Genomic DNA, 22,080 nt, shown 5'->3' on the forward strand with positions numbered 1-22,080 from the left:
CGCAGGCGGCGGCCCCCTTGGCGGCTGCTCGGGCTAGGGCACGGCGGCGCTGGTTAGGTCAAGGAAGAGGAACACGAAGGCTCGGATAAATAATCCCCCAAACGTGACAGAAAAGGAAACCGAAAAGAGTCCTAAAGTCGCGCGAGATCCACTGACCGGACGCTCCGGTGGTAGCGACCGGACGCTACCACCCAGCGTCCGGTCGATTCCAGAGAGGTCCAAATCCTCTGGAATCGGGACCGGACGCAGGCAGGGTCCGGTCAGTACAACTTGATCACCCTTCGATCGATCGGACGCTGAACCCTTCCTGACCGGACGCACAGACACAGCGTCCGGTCACTCCTTCAGCAGCAGTTCACCTCCTGTGAACTGACCGGACACTGGACAGCAGCGTCCGGTGCAGCGTCCGGTGCACCTTTTCCAGCAAACCTTCAACCTTCCTTCGCGCTGCCTGCTCCCAATCAAGTCCCAACTTAAATAAGATCCAAATAAACACCAATTGGGACTGATGTGAGTGACCTCTCTCAAACCCTCATATTTTCAAAATATTTTGCCTTAGGCTATAATTCTTTTTAAGAAAATAGGCAACAAGAGGGCAAATGGAACAAAACGACAAAACAACATTCATGCATATGTAATACTTGTAAGTAAATCTAGTTGCTTGTCAAGTTTGATCCAAGGTTAAGCTTCTTCACATGCTTTTCGGCGGTTATCTTAACCATGTTAGACAAGCCCTATATGCTTTGCCACAACTTAAACATGTTGTAAATTACAATGAATGCAAGGGACAACACAAGCTCAATTTTTAGTGAAGTTACTAAAATCAAGTACATTGAGCTCATTCCGCAATCTACAAAATGTAGCCTCATCTAGCGGTTTAGTGAAGATATCTGCTAATTGATCTTCGGATCTTACACCTTCTAGTGATATATCATTTTTAGCTACATGATCTCTTAGAAAGTGATGGCGGATATCTATATGTTTGGTGCGAGAGTGTTGAACCGGATTATTTGCAAGTTTTGCCGTACTTTCATTGTCGCACAAAAGAGGTACTTTCTCTAGAACTACTCCATAGTCTAGTAAAGTTTGTTTCATGTATAATATTTGTGCACAACAAGCACCCGCGGTAATGTATTCCGCTTCGGCGGTGGACAAAGCCATACTATTTTGTTTCTTGAAGGACCAAGACACAAGTGATCTACCAAGCAAATGGCACCCTCCGGATGTGCTCTTTCTATCAACTTTGCATCCGGCGTAATCCGAATCGGAATAGCCAATTAATTCAAATAAAGCTCCTTTGGGATACCAAAGGCCAATGCTTGGTGTGTGCTTAAGATACCTAAGGATTCTTTTTACGGCAATTAAATGTGTTTCCTTAGGACTAGCTTGAAATCTAGCACATATACACACACTAAACATGATGTCGGGCCTAGATGCGGTTAAATATAACAAGCTACCAATCATAGAACGGTAGAGAGTTTGATCAACCGAGTTACCTCCCTCATCTAGGTCCAGATGTCCATTGGTAGGCATTGGGGTCTTGATTGGCTTACATTCATCCATCTTGAATCTCTTGAGAAGATCTTTTGTGTATTTCTCTTGAGAGATGAAAATGCCTTCTTTCATTTGCTTGACTTGAAAACCAAGAAAGAATGTAAGCTCACCAATCATTGACATCTCAAACTCCTTAGACATCAATTCACCAAATTCTTTGCATGAGTCTTTATTTGATGATCTAAAGATGATATCATCAACATATACTTGACAAATGAAGATATGTCCATCAAGCTTCTTGGTGAATAGTGTGGTGTCGACCTTCCCAATGGTGAAGCCCTTCTCAATAAGGAAATCTCGAAGGCGCTCATACCAAGCTCTTGGGGCTTGCTTAAGCCCATATAGTGCCTTGGACAACCTATAAACATGATTAGGATATCTAGGGTCTTCAAACCCGGGAGGTTGATCAACATAGACTAGTTCATTAATAAAGCCATTTAAGAATGCGCTTTTCACATCCATTTGATATAGTTTCATTTCATGATGTGATGCATATGCAAGAAGGATACGGATGGCTTCTAATCTTGCAACCGGTGCAAAGGTTTCTCCAAAATCTAAACCTTCAACTTGAGAGAACCCCTTTGCAACTAGTCTTGCCTTGTTCCTCACAACAACACCTTGATCATCTTGCTTGTTGCGGAACACCCACTTCGTTCCAATGACTCTTGCACCTTTTGGTCGCTCTTCAAGATTCCAAACTTCGTTGCGAGTGAAGTTGTTCAACTCTTCATGCATGGCATTGATCCAATCCGGATCTTTAAGAGCTTCTTCTACCTTGGTAGGCTCATAGCAAGAGACAAAAGAGTGATGAGCAATAAATGAGGTAAGTTTTTGAGATCGAGTCATCACCCCCTTTGTTGGACTCCCTATGATGAGATCTTGTGGATGATCTTGTAGGAGAGGTGTATTTCTTCTATTGACCACTTGAGGAGGAGGTTGTGGAGCATCAACATCTTGTGCTTGTACCACCATTTGCTCATGGGAGATATGAGTATCTTCATTTTCTACTCTCCCAACTTTTTCACCATCTTGTGGTACATTTAATGAAGAAGGTTGGTTAATGACTTGTACATCATCTTCATCATCTTTTGGCTTGATGTCTCCCACCGGAATATTCTTCATAGCCTCCCTCAATGGTTCATCACCTACATCATCAAGATTCTCATGTGCTCCTTGGAAGCCGTTAGATTCATCAAATTCCACATCATATGTTTCTTCAACCAAGCCGGTGGCATGATTAAATACTCTATATGCTTTGGACTTCAATGAGTAACCAACAAGAAAACCTATATCACAACGCCTTTGAAACTTCCCTAGGTGTTGCCGCTTCTTGTAGATGTAGCACTTGCAACCAAACACCCTAAAGAAGGAGACATCCGGCTTCTTCCCATTGAGCAACTCATATGGTGTCTTGACAAGGAACTTTTGAAGAAATAGGCGGTTGGATGCATAACATGCGGTGTTGATTGCTTCCGCCCATAGAGCTTCGGGGGTGTTGTACTCATCTAGCATTGTCCTTGCAAGAGTGATCAAAGTCCGGTTCTTCCTCTCAACTACACCATTTTGTTGAGGAGTATAGGTTGCGGAGACTTCATGTTTGATTCCAACTTCATCACAATAAGCTTCTATGTTTGTGTTGTCAAACTCTTTGCCATTGTCACTTCTTATCTTCTTGAGCTTCACTTCAAATTCATTTTGAGCTCTCTTGGCAAACTTCTTGAAACAAGATGCAACTTCGGATTTGTCATGAAGGAAAAACACCCATGTATATCTTGAATAGTCATCAACAATCACAAGACAATAGAGATTTCCTCCTAAACTCTTGTATGTTGTTGGTCCAAATAAATCTATGTGTAGGAGTTCTAGCACTCTTGTGGTTGACATGAAAGCTTTGGTTGGATGAGTGTTTGCAACTTGCTTACCGGCTTGACATGCACTACAAAGCTTGTCCTTCTCAAACTTCACATCCTTCAACCCTCTCACCAAATCATTCTTCATAAGCTTCTTGAGTGAGCTCATCCCAACATGAGCAAGTCTTCTATGCCATAGCCACCCAAGTGTTGTTTTGGTGAATAGGCAAGTCTTCAAGTTTGCATCTTCGGAGGTGAAGTCAACTAGATATAAGTTGTTGTATCTAAATCCATTGAATATCACTTGATTGTCATCTACCTTGGATACAACAACCTCCTTCTCGGTGAATAAGCATTGAAAGCCAAGATCACACAATTGCCCAACGGATAGCAAGTTGAAGCTCAATGAAGCAACATAGAGCACATTGGAGATAGAATGATCATTTGATATTGCCACTTTGCCCAATCCTTTAACCTTGCCTTTTGAATTATCTCCAAATATTATTTTCTCTTGTCCATCTACCTCTTCATCTAGTGAGGTGAACATACGAGGATCACCGGTCATATGTTGAGTGCAACCACTATCAATAACCCAATGACTTCCACCGGTCTTGTAGTTCACCTACACACAAGAGATTCAAGCTTTAGGGATCCAAGCTTGTTGAGGGCCCTTCACCTTCTCAACAAGTGACTTAGCCACCCAAATTTTCTTAGGCCTACTCTTGTTGGGGGGACCTAAGAACATGACTTTCATCTTTCCACTCGAATCTTTTCTAAGCATGTAGTGAGCATTGAAAGCAAAGGGTCTAGCATGCTTGGGCAAGGGTTGTGGTGGTGGAGTTTGACACTCATGAGCAAAGTGGCCTTCTTGTCCACACTCAAAACATCTCTTTGGCTTTGGCTTTGGCTTTGATTGTTGGTGTTGAGCTTGAGCCTTCTTCTTCTCTACACTTGCCATATATCCAATGCCACTTCTATCCATCTTCATGACGATATTCATGAGTAGCTCACTTTGGAGATGCTTGCCTCTAGCAAACTTGCTCAATCCCACCTTGAGATGCTCTTTCTCCATCTTGAGCTTCTTGTTCTCTTCCTTGAGAATATCATTGTTCTTCTCCTCCTTGAGTTTCTTGATTTCTTCTTTTAGCTTCTCATTCTCAAGGATCACCTCTTTGTCATGATCAAGAGTTTCTAGCATAATGGTGTTGTGACTTTTCATCTCTTCAAGATCTTTCATGAGCTTCTCATTGTCACTCTTGAGCTTGACATACTCATCATAGTCATTGCACTCAACCACTTGCTTGCCCTTGCTACTAGATCCATGCTCAATGCTTTCATCAATTAAATCATCACATGAGGTAGCTATATCAATCTTAACAACATGGTTAGTAGCATCATGTGGCTCATTTGGTAAGAATTCTTGTGCAATAAAAGGGTATCATAATTGATCTTTAGAGTTGTATATTCATCTTTTAGCTTATTGTGACTAGTGATAAGCTCATTGTGCACCCACTCAAGTTTATCATTTTTATCTTTAAGCTCTTTCTTAGAAGATTTGAGCTCCTTGAGTTTGGATGATATAGAATCATTTGTTTCTTTGAGCTCATCATTAGCCTTTTCTAATGTATCACACTTAGCTAAGAGTGAATCATTTTTAGCATCAAGTTTTTTATTTGTAGCTCTACTCTTTCTAATGATCTTAGTATATTTTCTTAGTATTTTGACAAGATCATCATATGTAGGTGAGTCATCATCATCGCTATCACTATCATCATCACTAGCATGTTCATCATCACTACTATCATCACTCTTAGTTACCTTGCGTTCACCTTTGGCCATAAGGCATAGGTGTGTAGAGGATGATGGCGATGGTGGCGGTGAAGATGCAAGATCAATAGCAATGGCGGCCACCTTTTCATCGTCACTATCATCATCGGATGATCCACTTGATGAATCAATGTCCGTGAGCCAATCACCGACAATGTAGGCCTTGCCACTCTTCTTCTTCTTGTAGAAGTCCCTCTTTTTGCCATCTCTCTTCTTGTATGGCTTGTTCTTTTTCTTTTCATCTTCATCGCTTGACTCATCTTTCTTGCCCTTGTTCTTGAACTTGTCTTTCTTGGGCTTTGTGCATTGATGAGCTAGGTGGCCAAGTTCGCCACAATTGTAGCAATCCATCTCGGAGATTGGCTTTCTTCTTGAGCTAGTGAAGAACTTCTTCTTCTTGCCATCAAACTTGATGCCACTCTTATTTAGCCTTTTTAGCATCTTGGTGGTCTTCTTCACCATGAGGGCAAGGCTTTCTTCATCATCTTCATCACTTGAGCTCTCATACTCAAGTCTTGCTTTGCCCTTGTCTTGGCTAGCTTTGAATGCTAAGTCCTTCTCTTTCTTCTTTGTAGAGGATGAGCCATCTTGTGGTGTGATGTGCATGTACATCTCATGAGCATTGATCTTTCCCAAGATTTGTGTCGGTGTAGCGGCGGAAAGATCACCTTGATGTAGCACGGTCACAATGTGCCCATATTTATCAATGGGGAGGACACTCAAGATTTTTCTCACAACGTCGGATGGTGACATTTGAGTGAGTCCAAGCCCATTGACTTCCTCTATAAGAACATTTAATCGAGAATACATCTCATTAGCACTTTCTTTGGGAAACATCTCAAAAGAATTTAGCTTTTTAATCACAAGATGATAGCGTTCCTCACGCTCACTCTTGGTTCCCTCATGGAGCGCACAAACGTCCGACCATAGTGCATGGGCGTCTTTGTGGTTCCTTACACGATTGAATACATCTTTGCAAAGGCCTCTAAAGATGGTGTTGCGAGCCTTTGCATTCCATTTTTCATAATTCACTTCGTCGCCTTGAAGTTGTGCGGCATTCCTAGGTGCTGGGAACCCTTGAGAGGCGGCTCTAAGAATTCCAACATCTAGAGCTTCTAAGTATGCCTCCATGCGGATTTTCCAATATGAAAAATCATCTCCCTCAAAGATAGGAGGAGGTCCATCCCCGTGAGACATCTTGCTCTAAGCGATTAAGCTTAAAAACGTGAGCACGAGGCTCTGATACCAATTGAAAGGATCAAGATGCCCAAGAGGGGGGGGGTGAATTGGGCTAATTCTAAATTCTCTTGCAATAATCAAATCCTACGGATAGCCCAATTAACCCCTTGTGCCTAGAAAAGTGTTTATATCAAACTAAAGCACAACAACCTCGCAACCTATGTTCCAAACTTACTCTAGCAAGCAATTCTATGGATTGTAAAACAAGTATTGAATTGCTCAAAGTAAATACTCAAAGTAAGTGTTCAAAGTAAGTAGAGAGAGAAAGGAACGCGGCGATGTTTTGCCGAGGTATCGGAGAGTCGCCACTCCCCACTAGTCCTCGTTGGAGCACCCGCGCAAGGGTGTAGCTCCCCCTTGATCCGCGCAAGGATCAAGTGCTCTCTACGGGTTGATTCTTCGACACTCCGTCACGGCGAATCACCCAAAGCCGCTCACAACTTGAGTTGGGTCACCCACAAGCTCCGCCGGGTGAACACCAAACTCCCAATCACCACCAAGCCGTCTAGGTGATGGCGATCACCAAGAGTAACAAGCACGAACTCTCACTTGACCACGCGAAGCCTAATGAGAAGATGGATGCACACTTTGCTACTCTTGATTTGCTAGTGAGGCTACTCTCTTGGATTCTCAAATCACAAACACCTCACTAGGACCTTGCTCTTCTTGGCACTCACAAACGTGTTTCTCAGCTGTTGGAATGAGCAAAAGTTGCTCCACTCACGAGTGGAGCTTCTATTTATAAGCCAGCCTGAAAAACGAACCGTTATGAGCTTCTGCGGGATGACCGGACGCTCCGATCGTTTTGACCGGACGCTCCGGTCTGTTCAACCTGCGAACAGTTTTCAAGTGATGACCGGACGCTGTCAGGGTCCGGTCAGTACCGACCGGACGCGTCCGGTCGCTCTTGGATGCTTACTGTAAACGACCGGACGCTGGATACTCAGGGTCCGGTCACCACTGACCGGACGCGTCCGGTCACTCTTTCCCAAGTCTGGACCCTTACTGGAGTCGACCGGACGCTAGCCCTCAGCGTCCGGTCACACGACCTTCCAGCGTCCGGTCACTCTAGACTTGTTCTTCACGGTCAAATGAACTGACCGGACCCTGCGGCCAGCGTCCGGTCGCACCGGAGCCAGCGTCCGGTCAGTGTTTGACCCTCCATTCACTTCCAACTTTCGAACATATGTGAATGAAGTTTGCTCCAAAGGATCTTAGGCATTCATAGGAGCTACCTAGAGCTAGTTTTAACAAGTGTGCACCACACCTAACTCACTAGACTCAACTAGGTCAAGCTACCCGTTCATACCCCCCTTCATAGTACGGCCAAAGGAAAAACAAAGTCCTAAACTACTCTAAGTGACTCTCCAACTTCAATCGACACTTAGAACTAGTTATCCTTAACCTTGTCGTCCATCCTTTGAAAACCGAAACGATTTCCATCGTAGGGGCATGACAACCTCGATTGCCCAATCGATCTCCATTACCATGACCTAACTTAATTGCCTCTGCAAAACACACGTTAGTCATAGTAATCTTGTATTGACATTAATCACCGAAATCCAACTAGGGGCCTAGATGCTTTCAGGTGTCCTTCTGCTTGGCGGCACACGGACACGGCAAGGAAGGAGCCCTATTGGAGTGCAGTTTTGTATATGAGCCCTCAAAAGTAGGAGGATGGCTCAAGTAGGGGCCCTGTTAGAGTTGCTCTCATTTGGTGCTATTCCTTTTCCTGTAGACGCTGCATGAACAATTTCCTAGACCTGTGAAATTTGGGGAGTTGATAGATTTCATTTCCAGGCTTCAACAGCTAATTTTTCTAAGAAAAAGAAAATGTCTATATATTGGTTTAGATGTCGTGACCTGACGTCCATAAATGTCCATCGTCCGTGTTACAAACTTTAGTTCATATCCAAACTTGTGTTCAGAAAACTCGAGTCTTCAGGTGCATCAGTTAGGTCGGCTCAGGATTGTACTCAGTCAACCTCAACACCTACCTTTGTGTCTAGAGCACAGGTAATACCTGAACTGACTCCTGCAGCCCGTTACCTTCCTCTGTCCCTCGCGTATAACAGTCCCAACTCAGAAGAGTCAAACCTATGCTTATGCCAAACACATTTTAGATTGAAAACAGAGTACTCATGTGCAGTTCAGTTATTGACCACATAAAGTCGTGACTGAATAGATGAAAAAGATAAAGGTTCAAGCATATCATAACATCCATAACATTCAACAGTTGACAACAAGAACAAAAAGCCATATGAGTATAAAGGAACGACATGAATATCCCATCCCGTTACATTCTAGACACATACCACAGAATTCTTAATAACAGACTGCACGGCACAAGTTGCGAAAGAACAAGTCTAAAATAGAACAGACCCAGAGACAAGCAACTGTGCAATTCATTGGCAAACCGGCATTGTTCATTTATCAGGTTGCCATCACAGCCGGCCTCCTGTGGCCTTGCAACAGCTGCCTCAGCTGCTGATACCCGCTGCGGTAGTGTTCAATGGAGAAGCACAGCTGCCTGATGGCCTCCCGCTTTCCCTCTGCGCTCTCGGATATCACAAGCTTCTGCTTCTCTACCTGTTCTTCCAGCTCAAAAATCTGTGCACGCAGCTCTGACAAGGACCTGTGTGCAGTATCAAATTCTGCCATCAGCTTGGCATGCTCAAACTGAAGCTGATTTAAGTGGTCATCCATCTGCTTCATCTTTTTGTCATGAGTCGTAATATCAGCTAGCAGTTTGGCCAACTCATCATCAACTGTGGCTTTCTCAGATGACAATAATTCAAGCTTTCTCCTGAGATCAGCAATATCTTGATTGAGGACAGAAATCCGCTTCTCATTTTTGAGAGATTCTTCTTCCTTGTCAGCATAAACTTGCATAAGCTCTGCCGCCACAGAGGACAATTTGCCTTCAAGAGAAGCGTTTGCTTCAGATAACTTCAAAAGATGAGCAGTAAGAGAGGACTGCTCATGTGAATGTTTCTCCAAAGATTCAGACATAACCTGCTCCAGCTGCTTGATCTGGTCTTGAAGTACTGATTTCTCTTCTAAGGCTCTTTCTAGCTGGGCTTCCAGGTTCTTGATAGTTTCTGGTAGCTTTGCAACCTCTGTACCTGAGACCTCAAGGGCCCTTAAAAGTTGCTCAAATTCATTAGCGCATTCTTTGAGCACTTCTTTCTCCTCTGCAACCTTTTCTAATTCTTCTTGTGTATTCCTTATTACTTCTTGCAGCTTAACTATCTCGGAAGCTGAACATTCTAAGCTGTGAGCTGCCTGCTCCAGTTCTTTAATCCGAGACTTGAGCTGCAATTTCTCATGTGAATATTTTTTCTAGGTCGCCTTCCATATTCTTGATGACTCCATGGAGCTTTCTAAGCTCATCCTCGAGAGTAGACTTATCACGCAAATACTTCTCTGAGAGTACTCCAAGCTCATGTTTGCACTTATCAATTTCAAGATCACGATGTGCCAATTCAACCTCAAACTGCTTAGCAGCTGAGGCCATTGCACCTTTTAGCATTTCAATCTCATTTTTGCGCTCAAACAGCACAGCTTCCAATGCTTCCTTTTTGCTGTTGACTTCTGTTGAGCTCTCTAAAGCAGAATCCCTTTCTTCTGGATCCTTCTGAAGGTTGTTGGATTCCACATCTGAAGTATGCAGTTTTTCTTCTTGTTCAGCAACTTTTGAGTTGGTACTCAAATCACTCTGGCAATGTGCATGCTTTTCCTCTAAAGCATCAAGTTTTCCCCTTGCTTCTTGAAGCTCATCTTCTAGCTCAATAATTTTTTGGCTCAGGGCATAAACAATACTGCCATTTTCCTCTTTGGCCTCATCAAGCTCTGAATCAGAATCTGAAGATGATGAAGACCTTTCACTGCCCTTCTTTGATACATCAGAGCTAACACCAGAGCCAATGGAAATATCAAGGAAATCTGGCCCAGGCTTTTGTTTTTGCTGTGGCATATTTTCTTGCACGTCAGACTTTGGAGATGAGGAACATTGTGTCTCAGAATCTGATTCAGAGACACTGAAAGAGCCATATGATTGAAGAGATGATGGAATGTTTTTGCGCAGTTCTCCAGTTACACTGTCATATCGCGCAGCAAGAGCACGATACATGCGATAGAAGTTCTCCACATGAGTAATAAGTAAAGGCCGCTTCTCGTAAAACACCTCAGCCTTTTCTGCAGAGAACTCTCCTTCACCAATGAGCCCCAGCATTTGTTTCACCTGCTTCTCCATTTCTGTCCATTTAAAAAAATACTTATATTCAGAAAACAACCAGGCATGCCTAAGTGGGTAATAAGTATTAAAATAAAAAAGACTGAGGCACTATAAACCATCTTGTGTAGCGAAGAATAACATGTCAGATTGTTTGGTGAGCACACAAGATCACAGTCCTTACCTTCTAGATTCTCAGAGAGCCACTTAGAATTTTGTGGACTAATATAACTGTCCCACCACCATGAGCGGGATTTTCCTGACTGTGCCTTTCTCTTCATCTTCACCAAAATATACGAAAATCTCCTCTGATATGCAAACCTAATTGAGATTCAAAAGGAACAACAGTGAGTAGTTAAAAGGGTGCGCATGATGCAAGCAACATGACTATGCTTGTTAAGAAAGCTGCAAGTGCAGGAGAAATAGAACCCCATGTAATCTATAAGAAATTTAAGACAGTCGAATAAATAATTCCAGTAGTCATAATTTGTAATCCATGAAAGAAAGGGAAAAAATAAGTAGTATAAATCTTTAAAACACAGAAATATGTAAACTGCTGCCACAGGCCCATAACAAGTTATGCTATTAATTTCAGTTCCAATTAAGTACTACAACTTCCTGTATAAACAAAATAAAAATATGCAATGCTCTAGCCAACAGGGTCGGTCTTGCCTGCTCTTTAGAACATGGCAATTACTAATAATTTGTCTGAGAAAAGAGCAACCTTGTCCTAGAAATAAGGATGGCAAGCAGCAGGACTAGAATTCAGATGCAAAATGCCAGGGACCAGAAAAACGTCACTTAATAGCTACCAAGAGAGGCAAGGAATCATTTCACTATGATCTTATCAGAATCGCTGTCATCAAGCCCTGGAGAAGCAATAATCTGCTATCCAAAAAAATAGTAGCATACAAGCATTGAACGACAATGACCCTTTCTCTTCCTAAAAGGAAACATACTACTTTAGGAAGACTTCTGAAAAAGAGATAACATGTGCATTCTGATTTCAGAGAAAATATACATTATATATCAGGATTAACATAAGAGAGGGTCAGCGACAAATAAATTTTATGCTTTGTGAGCAGTCTTGTCAGAAAAATAAATAAACATTTAGAAATTAATGACAATGAAGTTGATCAGACCTTGTATACCGATCAATTCTTTACATTATGAAAGGGCTGGGACTTGTTTATCACAACTGACAAGTCCAAGTGCAAAAGACACAGCAACTACAGCTCTAGAGCTGTTAGGTAGGTCAGGGAGCACGATTCAATGAACTGGGAATGAACTGAAACATAGACAAGAAGAATGGACAGCACAAAGTACTACCCCACATTGATCAACACCTGAGGGTTGAAGCAAGATGCCAGCAAACTCGCGACCAAAAATGTACTTGTCAAGTGTCAACATCCAGCGATGTAACAAATGAGACCACTCAATTTAATACTATCAAGTATCTGGGATCCACAAAACAAACATGGCAGGGACGGGCACATGGAAGGCCTGAGGTGATGGTCATTATCACTGAGCGGTCAGTTTCACTGAGTAATAAACAGAAAATAAAGCTATCAGTTTCCAGCTGCGCAAAATAACTAATTTAATGTGTGACTGAAGAAGCGACGTGTTGTATTTTTCTGTTTTCCAATCCATGAATAAATGCACTTATATCAGGTAAAAAAAAAGGGGAAATCTGTCGGATTTTAAACTGAGAAAATGTTATCCCCGTTCATTTGTAGGTGGTACCAGTATTTTAAACTAAGAAAATGTTATCCCCGTTCCACCCATGGGAACATGGGACAAACTGATGCCATTCCTAGCCCATGCCTGCGAAGGATTCAGATAACTTTGCCTAGTATAGTAGTATCAAGGTGGCCACAAATGGTACTGCCTAATATTTCAGATGAACGCAAAGTTGTTGGAGGTTTGCACAGCACAACTAAGGAGTGGGCACAGATGAGCTAAATGAATCGCTACCAGATTGGATGCTTAAAGGTTGCTCCGTACGACAAGACAGCAATCGAAATAAGACCAGCACTCCCACAATCCCAGTACCAGCATTCATTCTTGACACGGTCGAGCATTTCAAGACAGCACGGAAGCATCCGTGGAAGCACAGCATGGACCGGATCCCCCCGAGACTGGACAGATCGGAGCCGCGGCAAGAGGAACGAACAACGGTAGCATCAGTCCCCAAAGGGCAGCAAGATTTCGCTGAAGAGATGGATGCCAGAGCCAGAATCATCAGCGCTGCCGGACGCGACCATCGTCCGCGCAACCTCCCAAAAGTAGTACTCCTACGTACTAACCCAAATCGCGAAGCAGAGATCGACAGCAATCCAGAGAAGCCGAGACACCGCGAGAAGAAGGAAGAAGATGAAAAGGCCCGCATCACAAATCCACCAGCAACAATCGACAGAAGAGGGCGAGGAGGAGGAGGGGCCGGGGGGCAGGCATTACCGGAGGTCGCAGATCAACAACGCGAGCGCAGGAATGGAGCGGAGGCAGAGCGCAGCAGCGGTTCCTGTTCCTCGCACGCGGAACTGCGGAATGGTGGGGGTCGAGCACTCGAGCGAGCGCTAAAGCCCAGAACCCGCCGGAGCGCGTGGGCAAGCGTTAGCGCGCAGTTACCCTAATGCCCCTGGCGCCTCACCAGCTGGAGGCGTTTAATTTTAGGTTATTTTATAGTAATAATTTACCAGCGGGAGGAGGCAAAGAAAAGGGTTAACGGCGCTAATTTAATTGCGAGGGAGAGGGAGGGTGGGCGCTTCCGTGGTGGGCCCCACGAGGGCCGGCCCGGCCCGCCGGTTCTGCTGTGCTCGTGGCCGTGGGGACACCGGAAAACGGGAAAAAGCCTGGGATGCGGTCGCGTTGCCCCGGCCGGGCCCCCGGGCACGCATTGGATCCTCTATTTCCTCTGTTTGTGTGCCTTGCGCCCCTGCCACGGCCGCCGGTTCCCCTGCTGCTTTTGTTTTCGTTGTTTCCTGGGTAAACTTGTACTACTAAGGTACTACAATGTGATACTGTGCTAGAATTGCATTCTTCTATAGACGAAGGGAGTAATACTTTTCCCTGGCCTTTTTCCGGTACTTGAATTGAAAAAACAACAAATGATGAGGGCCGTCTTTTATACACACAACTTTACAAAGGCCAGAACTGAAGACACATGTTACGACTTACTCCCTCCGCACCGGAAAAATACAATTCTCAAATCTCGAGAAACCAAATATTTTTAACTAAATTTTATAAGAAACATTAACATTTATGATACAAAATAAATATTATTAGATTAGTTATGGAATATAATCTATCCCTAATAATAAAGAGGTAAAATTATCGACCATTTTTTCGTCCAACCTCCCTAACTAACTCTGTTCGTCTACCTATAACCCTCCTGATATATATGCAGGACTTGAATATATGTTCTTAGGTAATATGGATAGTTAGAATTCTAATCCTAATCTAAGTAGAAGATAATAAAAATCAAAATTAGACAAATCTGTGGATAGAAAATAAGTAGAGAAAAATCCCAAATAGCAATAGTTTTACTCTATTTTTCCCCTATGACGGACATGTTTTTAGTTTTCCGTGTTTACTTTTCCCCTTGTGTCAGGCATGGAGTTGTACTCCGTTTCTCTTTCCAGTGACAGTTGGACATGGTGGCAGTTTTACTCTGTTTTTTTTCTTCTTCTCTGACAGTCGGACACGGTGAAGTTTTACTCCGTACGGTTCCAAACTGAGGATGCAAACCTGTTCCATCTTGGGGAAAAAATAACTCGCTCAGACACAGGCAAAGAAAAGGGACACGCTAGACACATAATAAGAAATAAAAAACGAATTGAAAGAAAAGATTACGCTCTTTAATCTCAAAAATCACTGCTCCAAACCGGAATGGTGATATGTGCAACCAAATCAATCACTGGCTCTCTGTTTAGTGTATGCATGCACAGTCCATTCGTTTGTTGGTCGGTGGACCACGTCCACGAGCGTTGTGTGAGGGTATGACGGCCAGAGATGGAGATATTGTTACGGGTTCTCATACAAAGTCGTGAAACCCCATATTTTACTAGCAACACATGGACAATATGAAAAATAAAGTTATGATATATTTATAAGTAAATATTTCTATGCTTTGCAATGACAGAAAAAATCTATCAAGATTGTATTTTAGTTTAATACATAGGTTTAATATGACATTATCATTTTATTGTTAACATTAATTTACATTATGGGAATCATGGTCATAAAAAAATTATAGCTTTTAAATAAATTTATAGAAAGGGTAAAACATAAATACTCTATATCATTCCTGTTGTCTAATCTTTTATTCATTCGTTGTTACATAGAAACAAAAAGGAATTGCCCGAATTTTACTCCTATACCAATTACAGAGTCCGTATAGGACTATTATGGTCCTTGTCCAAATAGGACTACGTACAACGTCTTTCTATACCAATTGCGGATAGGACTATGGTCCTTGTCCAAATAGGACTATGTACAACAATTCTGGCACTATATAATGAAAACAAATACTGCCCTAGAGAGCATAAACCACCATAACCAAAAAGCAAGCATTTAGACGGCAAGAAATCAACATCATGAATATCAACGTTGAACCATATGATGAAGAGCGACATACCTTAATTGATCTCAATGAAGCCCATATTCTACATCAGGAAGACGTCAGGATTGATGCCCGTGAAGATATGATGTACATGCAGGAGGTGGCATAGAGGCACTTGAAAACCAGATTACAAACATTGATGCACTCGGTGAAAAAAAGAATTGCATCTAGGTAAAATTACTTCAATATTGCTTTTTTTTTTCTCTCTATTGCATCCAGGGAAAATATGACACCATTCTTATTATACATTCTTTTTAATCTACAGATCCAAGGAAAAGAGAGAAAGAGCGGTATGCACAGATGAACAATGGAAAAAAGCAGGAAAAACTCAAAACATGGATGTCATGGTCATCGTATAATAAATTATATTTTTTAAATTTTATAGAAGTGTAAAACATAAATAGACATGTAAGATTTCTATCTATGTTTTTCATTAGCATTGATAGCTTTTTTCTCTCGTTGCAACGCACGGGCATATTTTGCTAGTTTCATAATAAACCAATTTACAGATATTAATGTGAATACTATTCATTTTAATCCTGAATCAAACTTGAACTACTTTAACAAGAACGGATACCATAATTGTATTGTTTTATTATGGACAGAGGTAGTACAACCAAACGCATGCAAGCAAACCTTCAGATTTAGGTTGCAAAGACTCTTCAGTCAAGCACTGGTTTTTATATATAAGTTCAATTCATTCGTCACAGTCACAAGTTCACAACAGCTTCCATAAGAAAAACAGACGAGTGCGCGCGAAGCCAGGCACGGGGGGCAAAACTGTAAAGCGTCATCATCTCCAGGCAAACATGGGACTAGCACACAAATGACTATACACAGGGAAACCATCACAGGCGAGCGAACGGACACAGATCGTTGGCCCACTCCTACTTCTGCCGCTAGGACGAACTGGCACCAGCGGCTGCTAGCACTTTCCTCTCGAGCTCAGGTTTGTTCGCGCCGACGAGCTTGTCGATCTGCTGCCCGTTCTTGAGGAAGAAGAATGTCGGCGTTGCGCGGATGTCCCATGACGAGCTGAAGTCCTGGAGATGAATAGTCTCTAAAAGAATTAGATGAATTGGGCTGATGAAAGCATCGGGCCAACTGTCAAACAAGAGCTATCAGGATGGAAATATACTTCCTACCACTTGAGTAAAGTGTCATGTAACATAAAAACTGATAGCATGTTTTGGCTCAACCACTATAAGTATAGCACTTATCTACAAAATTGATGTTCCATCCTTAGAATCTTTAACTCAAAGAAACTGTAACTGTAGATAGACTTATCCTGGCCTACTTTAAAACTTTCGCAGTAATTCTCATGGTGATTCTCAGTTGAAAGCAAAAGTGAACATTTTGAGTGCACGTAGGTTATTCAATGCAGCTGAAACATAGAGCAATCTGCCCAAACAACCTTGAGGAATTTAATGCAAGAACCTAGCAGGATCAACAGGCAAAATAATAATACCAATACAGCATCAAGACTAGATGCATTGCTTGATTACAAAGAAGTCCAAGCCATGTATATTTCCAAGAACTGATTCGACATATGTAAGATTGAATTACCGTCAGGTCATCGACGTCTATTGTCAAGAACATGAGTTGAGGATAAGTCTTTGACATCTCAGCATAGACAGGAGCAATGACACGGCATGGCCCACACCAGGAAGCACTGAAATTTGCCACAACCTACAAAAATAAACAGGTGAGTCTAACAAATATAATTCTACAACTTGTACTGCAAATTCTCATCTGCTAGTTCACATAACAAAGTGGCCTTACAAAAAAATCAGGAGTTCAGACTTCAGAGGTCTAAACAAACTTAAAAGTTCAAGAACACCATAAGATGGCTGTAATAAAATGATATGGTTCAATTTTATAGGATGACCATGCTAGCAGAAGTTCCAGTTCATAAATTAGCAAATACTCCATGCGCTCCAGCATATTATTCAGAAGAGTTCAGGCTTTACAAGTCAGAACAAAATTAGAATTTCAAGACCAGAGGTGCCTCTTAGAAACTGAAATAGTGCTTTTTGTTGGATTACCATGCATGCCAAAGTTCTAGCACATAACTTTTAAAAGTTCTCAACCAGAAGTTTTCTGAAAGATATGAATTAGTGAATCATGTTCAGACAACAAAAGCAGCAGGAAACCAACTTTTTGTGGACAATTTTGTAACTTGTTAACTGGCAATTGGGCTATTGGAAGCATGAACTTTACCATCTCATCCACACCTCAAACTCTCAAAGTTTTTCATTTAACAAATTGGCCACGATTGATACTAGGCAGTTTATGCAGGCTGATTTCTTGAACCTATTAGCTCCATAGCAAAGCACCCACAATGCAAAGTGACATCTCCAGTCCTTTAACTTTTACTTACGGTTTTCCCATCTATGTTTGCTTCTGAAATCTTCTGCTCCCAGCCCTCTTTAGTTGTTATAAGATGCACATTTCCACCTTTGAAATTGAGCCTGTCTTCGTCGTCATCATGACGTGCCTGAACAAAGAACAAAAAAGTTATTAAAAACACCACTTGCACTTTCAAGATTGGTATCCTTTGAGAAGGCTCACCTTTCCCGCACAGCCTCCCATTGCGCACTCCAATCAACAAAGCTAGCACACCAGTGAACAAAATACTGCCTGAATAATGGCATACCAGTCAATTTGTATCCAAAAAGGAATCACGATGTTCTGATAAACACTTAATTTGAATGAGGTGCATTATTCATCGAAAATTGGGCAAACAGTATGCCATAACTGATAAGTGCCATGGAGTGTGAAAAATGATAAACTAGTGGTAAACTGCAAGGAAAGGAAAACACTATGACACCTATGTTGCCCATAACAGGCCAGTAAATTGTTCTAACATTCAGCGATTATGCTGCATAGTATATATGAAGACATCGTCTATGAACAAATCAACATGGAAAAGCACAACGCAGCATTTTTCTTGTGAATTTCACGAAATTTGTGACAACCCACCCCAGCTAAATCCCTGAAACCTCCCAGAAAATATAGAACAGCTTAAGAGCCTAGGCAACGCGGACAACAAAAACGACCACCACGCGCTTCCACGAAGCATTTCCTTGTGACAACCCACCGCAGCTAAATTCCTGAAACCTCCCATCATCTCGGTAACCAAGGCCGTATCGTTCGAGACGAAGAATCGCAATCTTTGGATACCCCCGCACGGGACCCCCAATTTGTCTCTAAACGGATCCGCCAGAAGCCACACCGTAACCATGGGATCGAATCAGCGATCGACCAAGCAAGCAAAGGATTACCTAAGAACAGAGCAGGAAATCCGGCCGGCGAGGGGAGCCGGCGCCAATTCCGGACCAGTGCCGCGGGCAGGGATCTGATTCGCCGCCGCCGCCGCCGCTCGTGTCGCGGGGTTCCAGGAGAGGAAGAAGGGAGGGATGCAGGGAGGAGGCGGAAACGGGCGGCGGGGCGGGGGGTGGCGTGCGGACCGCGGACGTGGAATTCTAGGCGGCTGGCTCGCGTTTTGTTCTTGGTGGGCACGCGAGAGGAAGGCGACGACGAGTCGACGACGACGCGGCGGAGTTGGATGGTTCCGGCCGGCTTCCCGCGTCAGGCCAGGCCCAGGTGTGACCCCACCCGCCCCGCGTTCGCACCGGCTACCGTTGCCTCTCGTTCGCTTCCTCCTCCCTTTTCCGCCTGCGAATTTTGCTTCCGTTTCCCTTTTAGCCTCTTTCTTTTTTTTAAGGAAAATGAAGCATTGTGTAGAAATGGAGCCAACAGGGCTTTCGTGTTAATCTCATGAATGTATCTCCTACTCTTCTACAACTGAAAACAATAAAGTATATACATTTTTTTATACGACATTTATTTTAGTTTGTCCGTCTACCCATGCCTACGATACCACGACATCTTTCGTATACTGTTTGATTGAATATTGTCTACCATGTGACAGAGGAATCACGGTAAAATAGGAAGTAAAAAATTATTGTGCTATTCATATACACATTGCATGTTTGCATGCACCATCATATATGGCAACGAGCAAAAGGAAAGAGAATTAACATGGAAGGAAAGAGAATTAAGACAAAATAAATCTTTTTGCATTTCTAAGAACCTTACCAAATCATCCTGCATTTAATTACTTTCTCTTTTTGCATTTGCAAAAGGGACAGTTTTTCTTCCTTTCATTTGGTTTCACGCTCACGTGTTCCATCGCCCTCGCTTGCTGTTTCTTGCTGAATCTCCTACAACTAAAAAGAATAAAGTATGTATATTTTTTGTGCGATATTTATTTTGATTTGTCCGTCTGCCCACGCCATCTCCCGCATGCTGCTTGATTGAATATTGCCTATCATGTGATAGAGGAATCACGATAAAATATGAAGTAGAAAATTATTTTGCTATCCATATACACATTGCATGTTTACATGCACCAGCATATATGGCAACGAGCAAAAGGAAAGAGAATTAACATAGAAGGAAAGAGAATTAAGACAAAAGAAACCTCTTTGCATTTCTGAGAACCTTGCTAAATCTGCCTACATTTAATTACTTTCCCTCTTTCGATTTGCAAAAGGGACAACTTTTTTCTCCTTTTATTTGGTTTAACGCTCACGAGTTCCATCGCTCTCGCTTGCTGTTTCTTGCCGAAATTGCCCTTGGGTCTGTTCATTTTGAATCATTTCCCCATATCCTCGTTCCCCAATCCATGGTCCATCGCGACAATAGACACCAGACACAATTTCTTGTGTGAACCATAGTTGATGTCATCTGTCTTCCATGGCTTAGCATCCCAATCTCAAGAGAAGGTCCATACCTCTTCCTGGATGGAGATCCGGCCTGCTACAGGATCTCCTCGAGTCCATCGGGCAATGTCTCGCGTTAGGCCACGACGCAACGTCCTTCTGATCCGCTTGCTCCCCATGGCGCGCCACCGTCCCGTTCGCGACCTTCGGGCCGCTCCTGTTGCTCCCGTTTAACCCCGACTCGGACCGCATCGGCTTCTACTGCGTTCCGAAGAAGAAGGTCTTGTCCAAGACGCTGCCCGACGTGCGCGGCAAGGTGGCGTGTGGCTCCTCGTATAGGTGGTTAGCGCTCATGGACGAGGCGACGTCCATGACACTGCTGAATCCATTCACCGGTGCCCGTGCCCCCCGCGTTGAGCTCCCGCCAGCAGGCGAACACGTCGCGACGGTGTCCTCATCGGAACGCGTGTCTAGGATCCACGGTCGGTGGGTCCTCCATCCCACCAACGGTTATGGAGACGCGGATGCCGCAGGCAGAGCCATCAAGCTAGAAGACATGAGGGACGTGTTCTTTCGTGAGATCGTGCTCTCGGCGTCGCCTGACGCCGCCGGCCGCGAGTGCGTGGCCATGGCCATGCTTGGGTGCTCCACGGAGGTCGCGTTCTGCCGGGTTGGAGTCAACAGCGCATGGACGCTGCTCGACACCAAACATGAGTTCTCCGTGGGGTCCATCGTCCACTGTCAAGACAAGTTATTGGCGATCGACTGCACTGGAGAAATCTCCGTCTGCAGCAGCAACGCCACCGGCGCTACTCCAACCGTGACGTTGCTGCCATCGCTATCGCCACCTGCATGGCTCTGCCACCATAGCTACCTGGAATCAAACGGTGAGCTGCACATTATGGGTGCCATGGTGAGCACGTTCCACGAGACACAGAGCTTCACCTACAGCAGCGCGATCTATAAGTGCAACCTCCACGACCGTACGCCGGAGTGGTTCAGGGTGAGGGACATCGGTGATCAGACACTGTTCGTGTCTAAACATTCCAATGAAAGCTTCAGTGGAACAAGTGTATCCAAGTACAAGAGAACAAAATCTACATGTCTGAGCCATTGTATGGGATCCATACGACTTGGTGCATTGATTGGAGATCGTTGAGATTGCTACCGGCGCATCCGAAGTGAAGCCCGTCTAGAAAAAGATGCAGAGTTTCGAGGCTCTAGGTTGGATTCGACCTAATCTCTGAAATGATCATTGCAAGGCATCAATCATCTCATAGCTTCGGACAATATCGCAAAGCTACTAAAAACTATAACCGTGCCCTCACCTCAAACATTGTCCGGATAAATGGATTATAATGAAAGAAATAGATATCGGAGATTTCTACCTGTTAATATAAAATATTATCTTAGCCGCATCATAGAAAGGTCTATAAAGTAGAGTTTGTGAGCCTACGACGCCGCGCACTCTGTGACTGTGTTAAATTCATAAACTTTATTTTTTGGATTAAATATCACTTTAACGTTGGTATTTAATTTTTACAGTATTATTATCTTATCATATGATTTATATGTTTTAAATATAAATTGTTAGTTATCCCGTAACAACACACGGTCACGTCACCTAATATATATACAATTACATGTGTATGCGGTTGTGGCAGTCTATGCAGGGAAGCCACAACCGCCTCTATCGCGCCTGTGCGCTAGCCTTGCCCGTCGTGGGCGCGGGGCGCCGTGGTGACCAAGCCGAGCTGGTCCAGAGCCGTGGTGACCAGAGCCAAGCCTATATCCTGAACAAATTGTTTTTACGAGGACACAAAAAAATGGTAGCGAATTTCGCATGTGGATTTCCTGCAGCTTGGACGCCGGGTCCACGTGGACCATTAGCATCTCTTCACAAATGTGCAGCTTCTTGTAAGGCCCTGCCCACCTGATTTTGGAACTTCAATTTGGGGAAGACGTGACTATTGTGTTTTTTTTTCTTCATATATTTCGTTTGTTTATTTAAACAACTACTCTACTACG

At 43.3% G+C, this 22,080-nt stretch overlaps 1 protein-coding gene and 1 pseudogene across 1 annotated transcript; both read right to left on the reverse strand.

Annotated features, from left to right (window-relative positions):
- Positions 1–8,644: 8,644 nt before the first annotated feature.
- On the reverse strand, positions 8,645–13,565 carry LOC136517008 (protein NETWORKED 4B-like; annotated as a pseudogene).
- Positions 13,566–15,968: 2,403 nt separating this feature from the next.
- Positions 15,969–19,012, reverse strand: LOC136516649 (thioredoxin H4-2-like). Its single transcript, XM_066510097.1, has 5 exons — positions 18,610–19,012; positions 17,897–17,965; positions 17,706–17,822; positions 16,892–17,014; positions 15,969–16,368 (listed from the first exon to the last, which is right to left on the reverse strand). The coding sequence occupies exons 2-5, from the start codon at positions 17,915–17,917 to the stop codon at positions 16,225–16,227; spliced, it is 405 nt and encodes a 134-aa protein (XP_066366194.1). The 5' UTR covers positions 17,918–17,965; positions 18,610–19,012; the 3' UTR covers positions 15,969–16,224.
- Positions 19,013–22,080: the final 3,068 nt, after the last annotated feature.

Source organism: Miscanthus floridulus, chromosome 17, assembly GCF_019320115.1.
Source record: "Miscanthus floridulus cultivar M001 chromosome 17, ASM1932011v1, whole genome shotgun sequence".
In the NCBI taxonomy this organism is placed as follows: Eukaryota; Viridiplantae; Streptophyta; class Magnoliopsida; order Poales; family Poaceae; genus Miscanthus; species Miscanthus floridulus.